This window comes from Calypte anna, chromosome 13 (genome assembly GCF_003957555.1).
Source record: "Calypte anna isolate BGI_N300 chromosome 13, bCalAnn1_v1.p, whole genome shotgun sequence".
Taxonomy (NCBI): domain Eukaryota; kingdom Metazoa; phylum Chordata; class Aves; order Apodiformes; family Trochilidae; genus Calypte; species Calypte anna.
This window is the reverse complement of record NC_044259.1, coordinates 12,678,116-12,692,858: the sequence shown is the minus strand read 5'-3', so window position 1 is coordinate 12,692,858 and position 14,743 is coordinate 12,678,116. Positions and strand designations below refer to the sequence as shown.

General features: G+C 42.7%; 1 protein-coding gene across 1 annotated transcript in view; it reads right to left on the bottom strand.

Annotated features, from left to right (window-relative positions):
• Positions 1–5,358: 5,358 nt before the first annotated feature.
• Positions 5,359–14,743, bottom strand: part of GALNT10 (polypeptide N-acetylgalactosaminyltransferase 10) — a 36,626-nt gene continuing 27,241 nt past the window's right edge. Inside the window, exons 7-11 of the mRNA XM_030459219.1 lie at positions 13,851–13,958; positions 11,854–12,075; positions 10,641–10,757; positions 8,428–8,577; positions 5,359–7,660 (exon numbers count right to left, since the gene is read on the bottom strand). Coding sequence (XP_030315079.1) covers positions 7,493–7,660; positions 8,428–8,577; positions 10,641–10,757; positions 11,854–12,075; positions 13,851–13,958 — 765 coding nt within the window. The 3' untranslated portion in view covers positions 5,359–7,492. The remainder of the gene's footprint in view (positions 7,661–8,427; positions 8,578–10,640; positions 10,758–11,853; positions 12,076–13,850; positions 13,959–14,743) is intronic.

Here is a 14,743-nt window from a genome sequence, read left to right as displayed (position 1 = left end):
TCATCCCATGCAAATAAAAAGGTTTTGTTGCAATGTCTACTACGAAAAAAAAAAACAAACAAACAAACCAAAACCAAAGCAACCAACCAAAAAGCTCAAACAAACAAACCACAGAGTTTTTCATTGTTTACCAATTCAATGCTAAGTACCTCCAGCTCACTTTTTCAGTTTGTCAAAAACAAGTGCATGGAGGTTTTCAAGTAATTGCAGTTTGTTTCAGCATATTTATCCTCACAGGATCCTCAAGATTTCACAGTCTGCTAGTCTGGAACTAGCTTGCTGGGAAATAAACTGCCTCATAGAGACATTTTTTATTAGGTATCTATCTCTAACCTGATCTAATAATTCGTAGTGGGAGCTGCAATGAAGTGAGAAACAATGTTTCATAAACCCATCAGCACCCAGGCAGCTTTAGTGCCTTTGGAGCTGTAACAGCCTGCCCATCCAAGCCAGCCCTCTAATCAAATTAGGGGAACCTACCAGGCCTTTTAATCTCAGCTGGAACAGCACTACTCTCTGAAGGTAAGTCTGAAATGTAGCTCTCATCTGGAACTGATGCTTCAGTGGAGCCATTCAGGTGTCCTGGGACAGAAATGGTACATAAGGTACTCAGCGCTGGTGAGGCCACACCTCGAGTCCTGTGTCCAGTTCTGGGCCCCTCAGTTCAGGAAGGAGATTGAGGTCCTGGAGCGGGTCCAAAGGAGGCAACTGGGCTGGTGAAGGGACTCGAGCACAGATCCTATGAGGAGAGGCTGAGGGAGCTGGGGGTGTTCAGCCTGGAGAAGAGGAGGCTCAGGGGAGACCTCATCACTCTCTACAACTCCCTGAAAGGAGGTTGGAGCCGCGGGGGGGTTGGGCTCTTTTCCCAGGCAACTCTCAGCAAGAAAAGAGGGCATGGTCTTAAGTTGTGCCAGGGGAGGTTTAGGTTGGAGATTAGAAAGAATTTCTTTACGGAGAGAGTGATCAGACATTGGAATGGGCTGCCCAGGGAAGTAGTGGATTCTCCGTGTCTGGAGATATTTAAAAAGAGACTGGATGTGGCACTCAGTGCCATGGGCTGGGAACTGCAGCGGTGGTTCAAGGGTTGGACTCGATGATCTCTGAGGTCCCTTCCAACCCAGCCAATTCTATGATTCTATGATTCATTGCCAAAGATATCCTGGGAAGAAGCCCTTTTTACTTTTTTCCCACCTCAGAAATCAGACCATTTTCATTTTCTGTACTAATGGACACTCTGGGATAGGGCCACATGCAATGTTTATAAACTTAACCTGATCTGGGGCTGCAAGTCTGCTCTCCCCACTCCTCCCTGTGGAAAGTATCCATAACATGGCCATGAGGCCTTCACTGCAGCTGAGGATGCTCCAGCACTAAGGGAAGTTTTATTTAGTTGCCAGTTAACACAAACTTCTAATGAGCGACTTGGATGCTGAGAAGTAACAGGCACTGAAGTAAATTCCTTTCCTCCTTCCTTCAGCTGACTTCATCCAAATGCCTGGCCTCCTCCCTAGCTTCATCTCCTCTTTGCCACTGTGCAGTCTCACCTTACTGAATGAATTGGGAGATGGGCAAAGCAGGAGATTAGGGTCCAGTGTGTAACTCTGTGCTGGGTTTTCTGTTCCTCTGGGCTTCCTGGTGTCTCCTATCAACAAGGATTGTCCATAGCTAATATCCATCAGGCATGTCCTACCTTAGCACGTGGCATCCACTGTGGCCCTTCCAGTGTTGCACTCTTGGGCATGGAGCTCCTCCTTGCACACAGATGTCTCCTTCCACGTCTCCAGCTTTATCCCCATCTTATATTTCTCTCCTCAGGTGTCTCCTTCCCTCATGACTGTCACTCTCTGTTAAACTTGTCTGAGCTGATGTGCTGCAGAGTCCTCTGACAGGCTGGAGTTTTGGGGCCTGGTGAGTTGTTCCCTTTGATTTCAGAGCTGGCTGGAAGCAGATGTGAGGGGCAGGGTGTAGTTCATAGTCCCTTCTCCACAGGCATCTTGGCAGCCCCCAGCTACCTGAACCTGACACATGCCCAACACATCACTCAGGTACAGGCTCTCCATCTGCTCCTTCATGAACCAAATAAACCCTGCAATTTATACCCAATATTTTTGAGGGACAGCTGGGAAGGAAATTCCCTGAAGGGCTGGAGGAGAGCAGTATGTGACATGGCAGGAAAGCTATGCTGAGGAAACGTAAGACCAAGGTAATTAAGCTTATCCTTATAATCAGAGAAACCAATCACTGGAGCAAAACAGGCAGGGACAGTCATTTCTGCATACACCACTCCAGAAAACACATTAAAAATTTATTTTAAATATATTATAAAAGGAAGGTCCATTCAACTTGAAAAAACACTAGGCATTCTGTCGACGATTCCCAGTTTATGAAAGCTACTACATTAAAGTGCTACAAGTCCTTTACCACCCCCCAGATATTCAGCTGTTGGTCCTAATATGCACAGAAATAAACATATACTGGTTCAAGAGGCACCATCCAGTTTTACAAATAAAAAGCATGCAGTACAAGGAATAGACAATCTTAGACCTCATCACCAAGATCCCAGAGAATGCATTTTGAAGCCAATTCCCTTCTCTGCCCTGGAGGCTAAAGCTATTTGTTATTGTCATCATAAGGGCTAACATTCTAGTCTATTAGCTTGATCATTTTTTGGCTTGTTTTGTGGTTGAAGTTCATATTTGCTCACAAGTTGGTACTAGGACTTTCTTCCTGGAGTTGAACTAGCAGATTTAAGACCCCACGGATTCAGTTGCTTATATAAAACTCCTAAATCCCCACATCTGCTGGAATAATTGAAGCCTTTTGGGTCATACAGAAGCATCAAGAAAGCTCAAAACACAGGAAATAAAGGAATATAGTCAGCTAGTAGAGGCAGAGTCAAAAAACAGACATAGGATTTTTATTAGAATTTCTGTAATCTATCATTTCCCAGTTTCACACACAGATCTTCAAGTTAAAGTGTGATACTACAAAGGAGCAATCAGAGCAGGAGGTGAGTTCATTTCAGTTACATTTTGAATTTATAATGTGAATAAATCAATCTGACTGGTTAATGAAGACTATGAAACAGATTGGCAACTTAAGTGTTGAATGCTGATAGGAATTTCAGATCTCAGCATTCCCATTCTCTACCCACTGCATCTCTTCCCTCTATTCACACCAGGTGAGGACTTGCAGCTTGTTTTAAATTACAGACTCAACACTCATTAGGTCAGCAAATAATCAACTTAAAGCTAAATCTTACACAGGTTGGGAAATAGCAGCACACAGACTTCTGTTGCTCCCAGTCCAGCTCCCCTTTTGCTATGTATTCCATGTATTCCACACAATCTGACATTAACCTAAAGCTACTCACCATCCTGGCAACGGTTTGCTAACTATTTAAAAAGCTTTTCATGCTAAAGTGTTTGTTGAGACAGAAGCCTAGATTGCCACTTTTCAGATAAAGATGAACTCAGGCACCCCCCAGGTTCCTTTGTTGCAAGTGGTTAGAAATCCAGTAGGGAAGTAGGAACATGAGCCACAGCAGTTGGGAGCAGATATGGGATGCAAGGTACACTTGAATCCTTTATGCTAGCAGAGCCAGACTGCTTCTGACACAACTTTACCAGGGGTCTTTCAACTGAAAGCATGACAGGCTAACTTCTAGAGGCTGTCTGTTCTCCCCACTTGAAACCATTTAAATGTCTGTCTGCATCTTGAAAGAAATTAAAATAAAGTCTTTTCCCTTTTTACCCAGCAGTTATGAGATTGCCCAGTGTGAGAGTGATGTTACACAGTTATGAGACTGCCCTCTCTCCTCTCCTTTTGTGATGTAAGCCAGCATAGCTGCTATAATGATCCCACAGTAGCTGTGAGAGTGCTGTGTTCTTGCAGTGCCAGTTGCTGGTGGTGTCTGCTTGACTTTCAGTACATGGATGTCTCAGTGCATCACAGAGGATGAAAGTTTGCTGCCTGGAGCTTTCCAGTAAAGAAAAGCAAAGCCCTGTGCAAAAAGTACCATAAAAAAAACAAGAATAAAAACTTATGCTGAGAAATTGCACTTCTTGCTACTTCTGTATTAGAGATTTAAACACACTCTTTAATAAAAAGTTTCTCAGTGATGCAAGGCATCAACTTCCTGAAAGACACTCCTGCTACAAATTCTATATGCCTTTAGGACTATTTCTGATTTCTGATTTGGATGCTCAGAAAATAAAAAGCAGGACCTTGCATACTGATGAAATGCATGAGCCTTCACCATGTGGTGAAACATCCAACATCCAACCAAGACATCCTCTGCTCTAGCTTTGGTTGCTGCAGTGTACCAAGAAGAAGCCCCTATGCTTTCTAAGCCTTTCTATTAGGCATGACAACCCCCCCCCCTCAAGTCATTAATATTGATTTAACAGAAGAAACCCAAAAGCACCTGAATTACTGTCAGTCACACAAATTTTACACTTAAATCAGACATTCTAAAAACCACAAACGCTGTGAATCAGGCTCTTACTTCCTCGTGTCCCAACCCCTTCCCCTCTTCTCTCTTGTCCAGCAAGGCACTAGGAAATGGTTCAAGTTTAAGCATTTGCTGTACATTTACATTTTAAAAGGCACATCTTTATTTTAATGATGCTGTATTTCCCTTTCAGTAAAGGCCCACACGTTGTTTTATCATGGTGTGAAAAAGTTAGTTACCCAGGCATGAAAAAAAGGCATAGGCATTTTGTACACATAAGAGCCCCAAACCTCTTAACTCTGTAGGCCTTAGAGATTAGCACCAATATAAATAAACAAGAGCTTCAAGAGCAAATCAAAATATCATTATACAACATAACACACATCCAGAGATTCCCCTGGTGTCTGGGATTCTGATACTTAAAAGCAGCAGAATTTATGCAGCCTTGATGAGAAGGGTGCTTTGGATACCTTTTTGGAAAAAAATATGAAAACATTTATTTTGCATTAGATAATCACTGATATTTAGTCTCCAGTCTTGACTTGTATGCAGATGTGAAGATTTGCTTATGTATAAATGCTTTAACAACTTTGCTCACAAACAACCAAAAGTAATTGGAATAATTAACTAGCAAAGGCTCAATTAAAGATGTAGATAATGAAATACTATTCTCTATTTTTCAGTCAGTGGATGGCTAGCTATATTAAGCCTTTGCCCTAGTCATCAAAGCCTCTAGGGTACTGAAAAGTATAACTGATGTAAATAATAGCTCAAAGCCCAGTGAGCCAGAAGTGTACAGAACTCATGGGGCATTTCACACGTACAGATCCCAAACCTTCAGAAAACAGATCAGACCAACAACCATACAGAGGACCCAGTAGGACCAGTCACACTAAAGCTCCAGTTTTCACGTACTGGTCAGTTATCAAACAGGAATTGCCTCAACAACCACCTACTGTTTTGGTGCATACTGCTAAGAGCTGTCCTTTCTCTGCAGATTAAGATCATTAAGTGGTAAAAGATCTGTTTGGTACTGCAGTTCTCTCTGAAGCAAGCATCCAGCAAGCCAAGCAGCTGGGACTCTCTTTACAAGGTGAGCCCAAGTACAAAGCAAGCCATGCATTTTAGAAACAGAAGCTAATCCTCTTATTAGAAAACTAAGACACACACAGTTGCAAGCTGCAAGCAGAATGACCTGCAGTCCATTTATACAATTTGCTGATTGTGTCCCAGTTATAAAAAACTAGCACTGCTCATAGACAAACAGCTTCTTGTTCCACAGGTATTAAAACATTCATAAAGACATCTAGTCCATCCAGCAATCAACAACCAGCACTACTAGACTAATGAGAGCACAAATAATTTAAGGAAAGCACCAGTCAGACACAAAGCACTGGAAAGTGGCTCTGTCTCTCACAGAAATTAAAAAGGCTCCTAATGACAGACGTGTTGTAGCTACAACATAAGAAAGATGTCAGGTCTGACATTTGTCTCACTTCCATAGCAATGCTCCTGCAAAACTGTTACAGGGACAACCCAGAGCTTTTTTCTTTCTTCACTACTGAAGTGTTAGACACCAACAGATCTGGCAAGCTTGGTCCCAGCTGCAACGCAGTGCCCTTGTTTCCCTTGCTTTGTGACTGCATGGGCCAAGTAAATTGAGAAATTATTTTGAGCCTCATAGTCACTACACTGGACTTAAGAGGCAGGTAGCTGTGTCTTAAGTCTGCTCCCAGCTGACAGACACAGCACTACATGGCCTCAAAGACATCTGATCCTAGGATTGGCAATATCAGAAGTTTCTCCTGGGACTCTGCAGAGAAGGAGCCTGCTTGTTTGTTTCTGGACACATGGCACTATGAAACTGGCCATCAATCCCATCTCTCTGCTTAAGCAAACACATTTCCAGTGACAGTAAACTGCACAGTGCTGTGGATGTTGGAAAAGGAGGATATATTAATAGCACATTCCCACAAAGCTAGAACACTACTGACCAAACTCATGACTGCAACAAACTACTGACTGAAGAACAAATGGATAAAGACCAATGGCCAATGTCTACTCTGACTTAATTATCTTGAATTATTCTGCTCACACCAACTGTAAATTAAGTCAGCCTCCAAAATGCTAAAGGAAAAATGTAAGTTGTCTTCATGTAGTAGATTTAACTCTGAAAACCTTAGAAATGTTCATGCAAAAAAGATGCTGAGTAGGAGGCAAATTTGAAACTTGATCACAAAAGACTAAGCAAAAAAAACTTTACTTGTAAGAACTGTGTTTACTTAAATAGACTGCTAATCTTTCACCTTGAAGGTTCAACAGTGAGTGACAAACTAACTGCAAAGTGCATGGACCATAAACCCACATTCCTCTTCATTAATAACTGCAGCAATATTCCCAACACTTGACTTCACTTTCACTATGAGCTCATTCCTTTATCAGAGCTATGATTTGAAAAGTAATAATACTCAATGTACACTCAACCTGTCTGAAATATCTTTGAGTTTAGGGGAAAAAAAATTGAAATATTAATTTCATGTCCCATTTTGGTAGTCCTCTTTCTTATGTCTACGATGTCAGAGGATTAAACCTTGCACCCAAAATTTTACTTAGGTGAACTTTAGAAGATGAAGCACCTATGTGGGAATGCTTCAGTGGGTAGTATAGCAGCTACAAAAAGTCCTGGAGTGTCCCAGATAAAATCATTTAACAACAGACCCAGGTGGGAAACAAAACAATTAAAAAAAAAAAAAAAAGCCATTTGAATCACATTCAGACTCCTCTAAAAACAGAGTTTCTGTTCAGCCTCAGCACAGAAGTGGTGGTTCTGGCAAAGCCTTGAAAAATTCACCATCCCCAGAAGAGAAGGATGTAGCATCTTTGCAATAAAGACTGGCCAGCTAATTTACCTTCTCCTGAGATTCTCCCTTTTACCTTCATTAACTGTTTAAAAAAAAGTGTTCTTAAAAAAATTTTTGTAACCCTCCCCAGTAAAAACTGTAATTGTAAAATATATATATATATATATATAATCAGTCTTTAAAGATCAAGATTTCTGTTAAACTTTTCCAAGACAGTCGAGTTTGTATGTTCAAATATCCACTGCTGTGTTGGAGATGAAGGGTTGCAGCTGTTCATAAAGATTTTTCGGTCACTCTCACTGCAGTCCATACAGCTGCTGCTTACTGGATGGTAGAGGGTCTTGTCCTGGAGAAGAGAAATTTGATGTGAGGTTGCTAAGCAGAGAAGAGAAACTTTTTTCTAAAACCAGCAGAGAGAGAAGTCTTAAAAACCACAGCAAGTTATTTTGTCACTTGGATGTATCTGAGGAATTTGTTTCACACTTAACTGATGGGCAAGTGTCTGGGTTTATTCCCACCTCTTGCAACAGTGTCCATCCCAATCCTCTTATCTGCACCAAGAAGCTCTGGGCAATGTCTGAAGCCAGGTTCTCCAGCCCACAGGCTCCCATCCTCCTGTAAATCACACCCAGGAGGCACTGTGCATGCGTATTGGAAGGACTAGGATAGGACATTTAACCAAGAATTCATCTGTTGGCCACAAAAGCCTTGTTTAGTAGGGTGAATAAATCCTTATCTAGTTTTGGCATGATCATCTGGTCTTCAGAACAAACCAATAAACACAGCACTCTTCTCTGCAAACAGGTTTTGCAAGGGTGTTGCATCACCTCACTGTCAGCTGTGGACAGGACTGCAAGGAGAGTGTCCCTCTGTTCAGCAAGTGCAGGAAAAGCAATCCTCACCAGATGTTTGTAACCAGGGGAATAGTGGAGTCACCTCTTTCTAATCACAGGTATCTAATGGCACAATGACAATAGATTGTCTGCAGATTTTCTTACCAAAGCTACATGAAGAAAAGGAATAAAACATGGCTGGTGACATTTTAAGGAAACTTAAGTGCTTACAGGCAGTTTGACACCTTAAATGTGAATATGCATGTGCACACACACTCACTTTTCGGTATCTCCAGAGCTGATTTCCCTTCATTCCATGACAGTCATAGAGGGTAACAGGGCTGCTGTGGGAAATGGCATCAAAACAAAACTTCTTGGTGTGCTGAGGATCCCCAGGACGGATGTCTTCTCTCCAGCTGAACGTGAATACCTGCCGGGATAAACAGGACCCTCAGGATGGCTGGCACTGGCTACTTTCACCAGCAGAAAGACATTCCCTTCTTTGCCCACAGGCTGAGGATGGCTTCAGGGAGAGGACAATATCGTCCAGGAAACTGCTTTCACCTCTGTGGACAGGGACTGCTGAGTAGGGGTCTGCTACAGCTACCCGGCAGACTGCCACACAGCATGCTGAGTGAGACTGTGCTGCTGTAAACAGCCATGCTCCTTAGCTTGGGTACTAATAGCAGCCTTGAATGTCTCTGCAATGCAGACATACATCAGGGTTTAAGTGAGGAGCTGACCAATTACAGCAATTCACAGCTAGCAAAAAAGACTGAGAGCTGCTGGAGCTCCCAGTTCAAGCTAGCAGTAAATACTCAAGTCTGCACAGGCAGCCTGCAGTCACCTTGAGAAGAGTCTGTCCCACACCTTTTGTGACAAGAGATCAGGTGGCCCACAGCTCCCCATTTCACCAGAGTGTCCATAAGGCAATCACTAGGGCAATGCCTGGTGCTCTTTTCTACTGACCCTGCAATGATCTCTCTGCACTTTTGGGTGAAATGGAAGAAAAAATACTACAAAAAAAATAGAAGAGAAAAGGTTTGAGCTCTAGCGATGCTGCACAACTTAGCACATGTGGTCTGGAAATGCCAGTGCCACTGGGATTGGACCACAGGAGAACACCCAGTGGAAGTACCACCACATGCATGCACTGTTCCTTGCACTGCCCCTGTGCTATTTGCTTTTAGTCATGGCTTGAGACAGTAGTGTGGTCAAGCTGCATTTTCAGTCTGATGATCATGACTTCTGACATGATTTAAACACTGTAGGACTGAAGCCCACAAAAGATAAACTTGTTTAAAGGCACGGACTGCTGTCAAGCTTTTGCTTTCTTTTCTTTTTTTTTCTGCATCTCTAGCAAAGTTGCAGGTATCCTCTGTGAGCAGCACTAGCTAATGTAGTTCTGCAGGGCTATCAGCCAGCACATGCCTCTCAGTCCCTGAGGGGAAGGCTGTTCTGGGGCTGCTTTTGGATACAGATGGAGGAATGTTCCTCTCTTCAGAGACATCCCATGAGGCAGTAAGAAAGACAGGTAATGAGCAAGATGCTACTATTTGAAGCAGCATGGCACAAAACTTTTGCATGAAGAAGAAACTTTGTTCTCTCTCACTTTCAAACCTTTCTCAGGAGAGACATTACCACAATGATTTAGGCTCAATTCCATGCAGAAGCTCAAAACACTTTTTCTCCTCCTAATTGTCCAAGATCCTCCTGACAAAATAGAAGCTTGGTTTTGGACTGTGCTTGAGTAAATTGGTTTTGTTCCTAGTTTTCATGCATCAAAATTGGTATGCGACAGCCCTCTGTCTCCCACTACTGAAGTAATTTCCCTGAAGAGTTATGCATGGCTCTGTAATAGAGGCATTGTTTTCTTGATCTTTTCTCAGCTCAGCTGCTACAGTTTAGACAAACTAGTATTTCCTTCCCTTCTGTTACAATAAAGCTGTCATTTCTGGCACCTTATATGTTGAGTGTGTGAATATATAGCCTGACTGGTTTCATCTCTCTCCAGCAATGGTTGGGTGTTTATAATGCATTTGCCTTCTGTCAGAAAGATGATAGTAAGCAGTTATTGAATGCTCCTGCAGGTTTATTAATATGCATGATGCTCCTCTATCACTTCTTTCAGCACAACCTTTGTAGTTAATATTCACTTTGTTACATATTACAGCTGCCTTGTTACTGGTTTCTTTTATTATTTTGGCATATTGTTTTTTTGTGCTTTCTTTTCCTCACTCTGAGAACTTCAAAGTAGAGGCAAAAACTCGGCACAAAGTCTGCCAGGCTCCAGACACTGCCACAAGCACAAGCCACATCCTGCTACAAGCCCATCAAGTATCATTAATTAGCATAATAAGCCTTGATGTCCAGAGCATCCTCTGTTCACCTGGCAGAGTTCTGCAGTAGCTTCCTTCTCAAGCATTTTTTCCTGTAACTTATCACTCCCCAGCTTTATTTAGAGGATGATGATGTATCAGAGGGACTGTTTACCTGCACGTTATTCCATGCTGCCTCTCCTTTGTCCTTCACACAGCTTTCCAGCCTCAGTGGGGATCCCAGGGCTCCATGCTTCGTATCCACACACAGACCAGTTCCCACATTGCGTATCTGAAACAGCACATTAGTCACTGAACCTCCCACTCTTACCAAGTGACAGGAAAGCAAGCTTAAATTGCCTCAAATAGTGACACAGTATTTTTAATAAACACAGTTTTAAGATTCCTCACATAACTATTTCTGTGCTGGCAGATAACAGCTAGAAAAAAGCACAGGAACTCAAAATGGGACCCATCAGCAGCTGCACAATAATCTCCAGGACACAGAAAAACTCATTATTTACAGAACTGGAGAACCCACTACGTTTAGTGTTATGTGTAAGAATCCACAGCTTCACTTCTCTGGTGATTCTTTACCCAGAACTTTTCCCTTTAAAAAACCAAGCCAAACCAAAACAAAAAACCAAAAAAACCCACCCAACCCCATGGATGTTTTTCCTGGCTTTCAGATGGGAAACCTAAGGAGGAGAGTGGCTCAACACAGGTGTGTAGCCCCTCGGAAATAAAAGATTTCTACTATTGCTCAGCTGCTGCATCTCCCTGGTCCTCCCTGTTGGCATGTTCTGCCTTCTACTAAATATGCAAGATGCAGAACAAGCCAAATCTCTCTTGTCTCTGTAGCTCTGCACTAATGGAAATGGCTGCCTACCTGCCTTCTTTGATCAGGCCAATATAATGGGAGATGAGTTCCGGACTTTGAAACATATCAAGCAGGATCTTTAAACATTTGCCACCTTACACAGAGCAAACCAGTAGTGGAGCACATGTGTAAGACAACTGAAAGGAGGCTGTAGGCAGGTGGGGGTTGGTCTCTTTTGCCAGACGACTTTCAACAAGACAAGAGGGCAGGGTCTTAAGTTGTGCCAGGGGAAATTTAGGTTAGATATTAGAACTTCTTTACCGAGAGAGTGATCAGACATTGGAATGGGCTGCCCAGGGAAGTAGTGGATTCTCCGTCCCTGGAGATATTTAAAATGAGACTGGATGTGGCACTCAGTGCCATGGTCTAGCAACCGCAACGGTGGTTCAAGGGTTGGACTCGATGATCTCTGAGGTCCCTTCCAACCCAGCCAATTCTATGATTCTATGATTCAAGAAATCAAGTGGCAGCCTGTTTGCTCACTGCAGATTCCAGAGCACAAACTTACCTCTCCCCAAGCAGCTGCCGGAGGCTCCACCGGGGGGTAAAACTTTGGCAAGTCCCAGGCGACCTCGTTCATGAACCACTTGAAGCTTTTGCAATTGAGGCTGTTGCGAAGCTCCTTCTGAGCAGCCACGTCCCCTGCAGAGAGGTGCCGGTACTCTGGGCGGCGCTGGTAAATGTACTCTGCATATTCATCCATCCACACCTCAGCCACCCGCTTCAGGTTCTGCGTGGGTAACAGCCACGGGTGAGAAGGAGAGGGGAAAAACCATCTGAGAACACACTGCACAATCTACTGATGTTAGCATTCAGAGCAGCTCTCATGTTTTTGATCAGAAAGGATTTTTATTCACATCCAGTCTCTCTCTCTAGCTTCAGGATGAAGATGATTTTTATTATTCTCTAGACTTTAAGAAAGATACTTTTAGCTGAGGTTAAAACAGAATCCTGGTGTTTGGCTGTTATATCTAGTTCCTTGTGGTGAAGAAAAGCAACATTAATCAAAAGTTGAGGGTTTTTTTCTGTAAATAAGCTAGTCAGAATATGGTGCTGGTAAATACCACTGGACATTCAAAGGTCCCTGACAGAAAGCTGCTTCCTTAAACCCTTCTTATTGCATCTTTTATATCCACCTACGAATAGGATTTGCAGGACTCCCTTCTGGAAAGCTTTGGTTCACAATATTCTCTTGCCACTATTTTTCCTTTTTTTCTTGAGTAAAAAGCTGTTTAAGAGAAACTTCGAGATACTGCAGATATGTGGAATTTTCAGGTAATCACATGTCAGAATAGAAGTAAAGGGTTTATTTACTGGCAGTAGTATATTTCACATACCTCTGTTAAGCTTATTCCACTGTGTAACTCCAAGACAGCAATGAACATTGCACTCCTGAGATCCTGGCCCTACTGCTTGTTACAACACACTCACTGTTGGACCTTGGACTGTTCTCTGGCAGCATCAGGTACATTCTCAGTGTCAAACAGCACCATGCCTTGTGCAGTCAATACATCAGTGACTCAGCAGTGGTGGTCATTTATGACCCCCAAAATTAAGATGTTAAGAATGGGCAGTGTGCTGACCCTGCCCTAAATGCAGTTACACACAAGAGCAAATGTTCATCTCAAGGCAACTGTAACATCTTAGATGCCAAGAAACAGCTTTTCCTACACTTGTACACCATTTCCTTCCAGCACTGTGGGAGTACAAGAGAGTTCAACACTGAATCAAAAGAAATACAGCTCCTTCCTGAAGAGATGGCACAAAGAGGAGAGCACTCTATTGCTCTGACAGGTCATTGCTGGGCTGAGTAATAAATCCAAACCTGTAACCAGGGCAATGCTATTAAACTGGGAAACATTTTAACACTGTGTAAGCCCGAGACTGCAGAACAGCAGGATCCTTTTTGGTGCTTTTTAGTTTTGCAGCGTTCCTTCTATGATTTTTTTCCCCCACCAGAGGGCAATACAATCCCTTCTCAATGTAGAAATTAACTAGAGAATGCTAGGGCATGACGGGCAAAAGCCCTTTCTCCTCTTCGGGTGACACTAGATAAGAAATAAGATGGCACAGGACATTCCATAGTGGAAAATTAAAGCTTGCCCATTTAGTGGTCTGTGATGCTTGAAGCTAAGAGCTCTTTCAATCACCACAACACAATCACTACACTGAAACCTGCTGCTCATGGAGAGCACAGCTATAAAATGACTGAGATATTACACACATAAAGCCATATCTTGTTTTTATTCGTGATTCCACAGCCAGTACTTGATTGCAAAGCCTCTTCCCAACACCCAGAATGGCCAATGGAGCCTTGACAGCTGCCTGCATCAGCCTGCACCTCCCCCAGGCTCTCTTCCCTTTGTGTTACATACCCACCACTGCAAAACTGCTCAATTTGACCACTAAACAAAAACAGCATTTGTCTCCCAGTGTGGAGTGAGATGAGCCAATAGCATGGTCACACTGCAGTCAGACATCTGTCATGGGGACACTGCCACTTACTCTTGCCAGGCTTACTCCTGTTGGAACCTTGTATGGAACATATTTTCTGTAGATATGACCAACTCTGGAGCAAGGGATGTCCTCCATGCGACCCCCACACATCCATACCTGTGGGACAGCAGAGATAAAGATTCACTCTTGGTTATATGGAGAAAAATAAAGAAAAAAAACATTCCAAGTAATGAAAAAGATTAACTCTTATTTTTTTTAAAGTATACCTTCTCCCAAGTATCTTCCCCTTCTTGCCTTAGTCTAAAATCCTGTAACTAGCTGATTAGAGCCATGCAGCAAGCTTTGATTTAGCCCAAGTGCTGTGAAGCCCAATGGCTAAACAGAATAATTTCACATTCTTTGGAGAAAAGAACAGAATAAAATTCCAAGTACCCAGAGAAAAGCACACAGCATTCTTTAAATTGGTATATGCTGTTACAACAATAGTTAAACTGAACTGCTGTATAAAACCTGGGTGTAGGCTGTATAAGTTGCTGTAAAAGGGAGGGCACCCCTATAGGTCATGTGTTATGTGAAACACTACAGGAAATTCATGAGCCTGTTCAAGCTCTAGAAATGAGAAGAAACTGCTACTTTTCCCCAGGTTATTACTGCTGTCATATGGCTTCATTGCTGACATGCACTCATGACTTTTGCAGCCTTGCAATAAAGTAGGAATCCCTGCCTGGTGAAAAGCCCTCAGAAAGTCACTGGAACACTCTGCAAGTTGAAGACTACCCTGATGCTTGGTTAATGTCTAATTTAGGCCCAGAAGATCCCTTCCCCATATCCACATTTCGCTCCACACTAACATTCTGCAATAACTTCATTTATTCCTTATTTACAGCACAGATGTAATACTTTTGTCCAAGTGAGACCAAAGGAAATCTTTTTCCAAACAG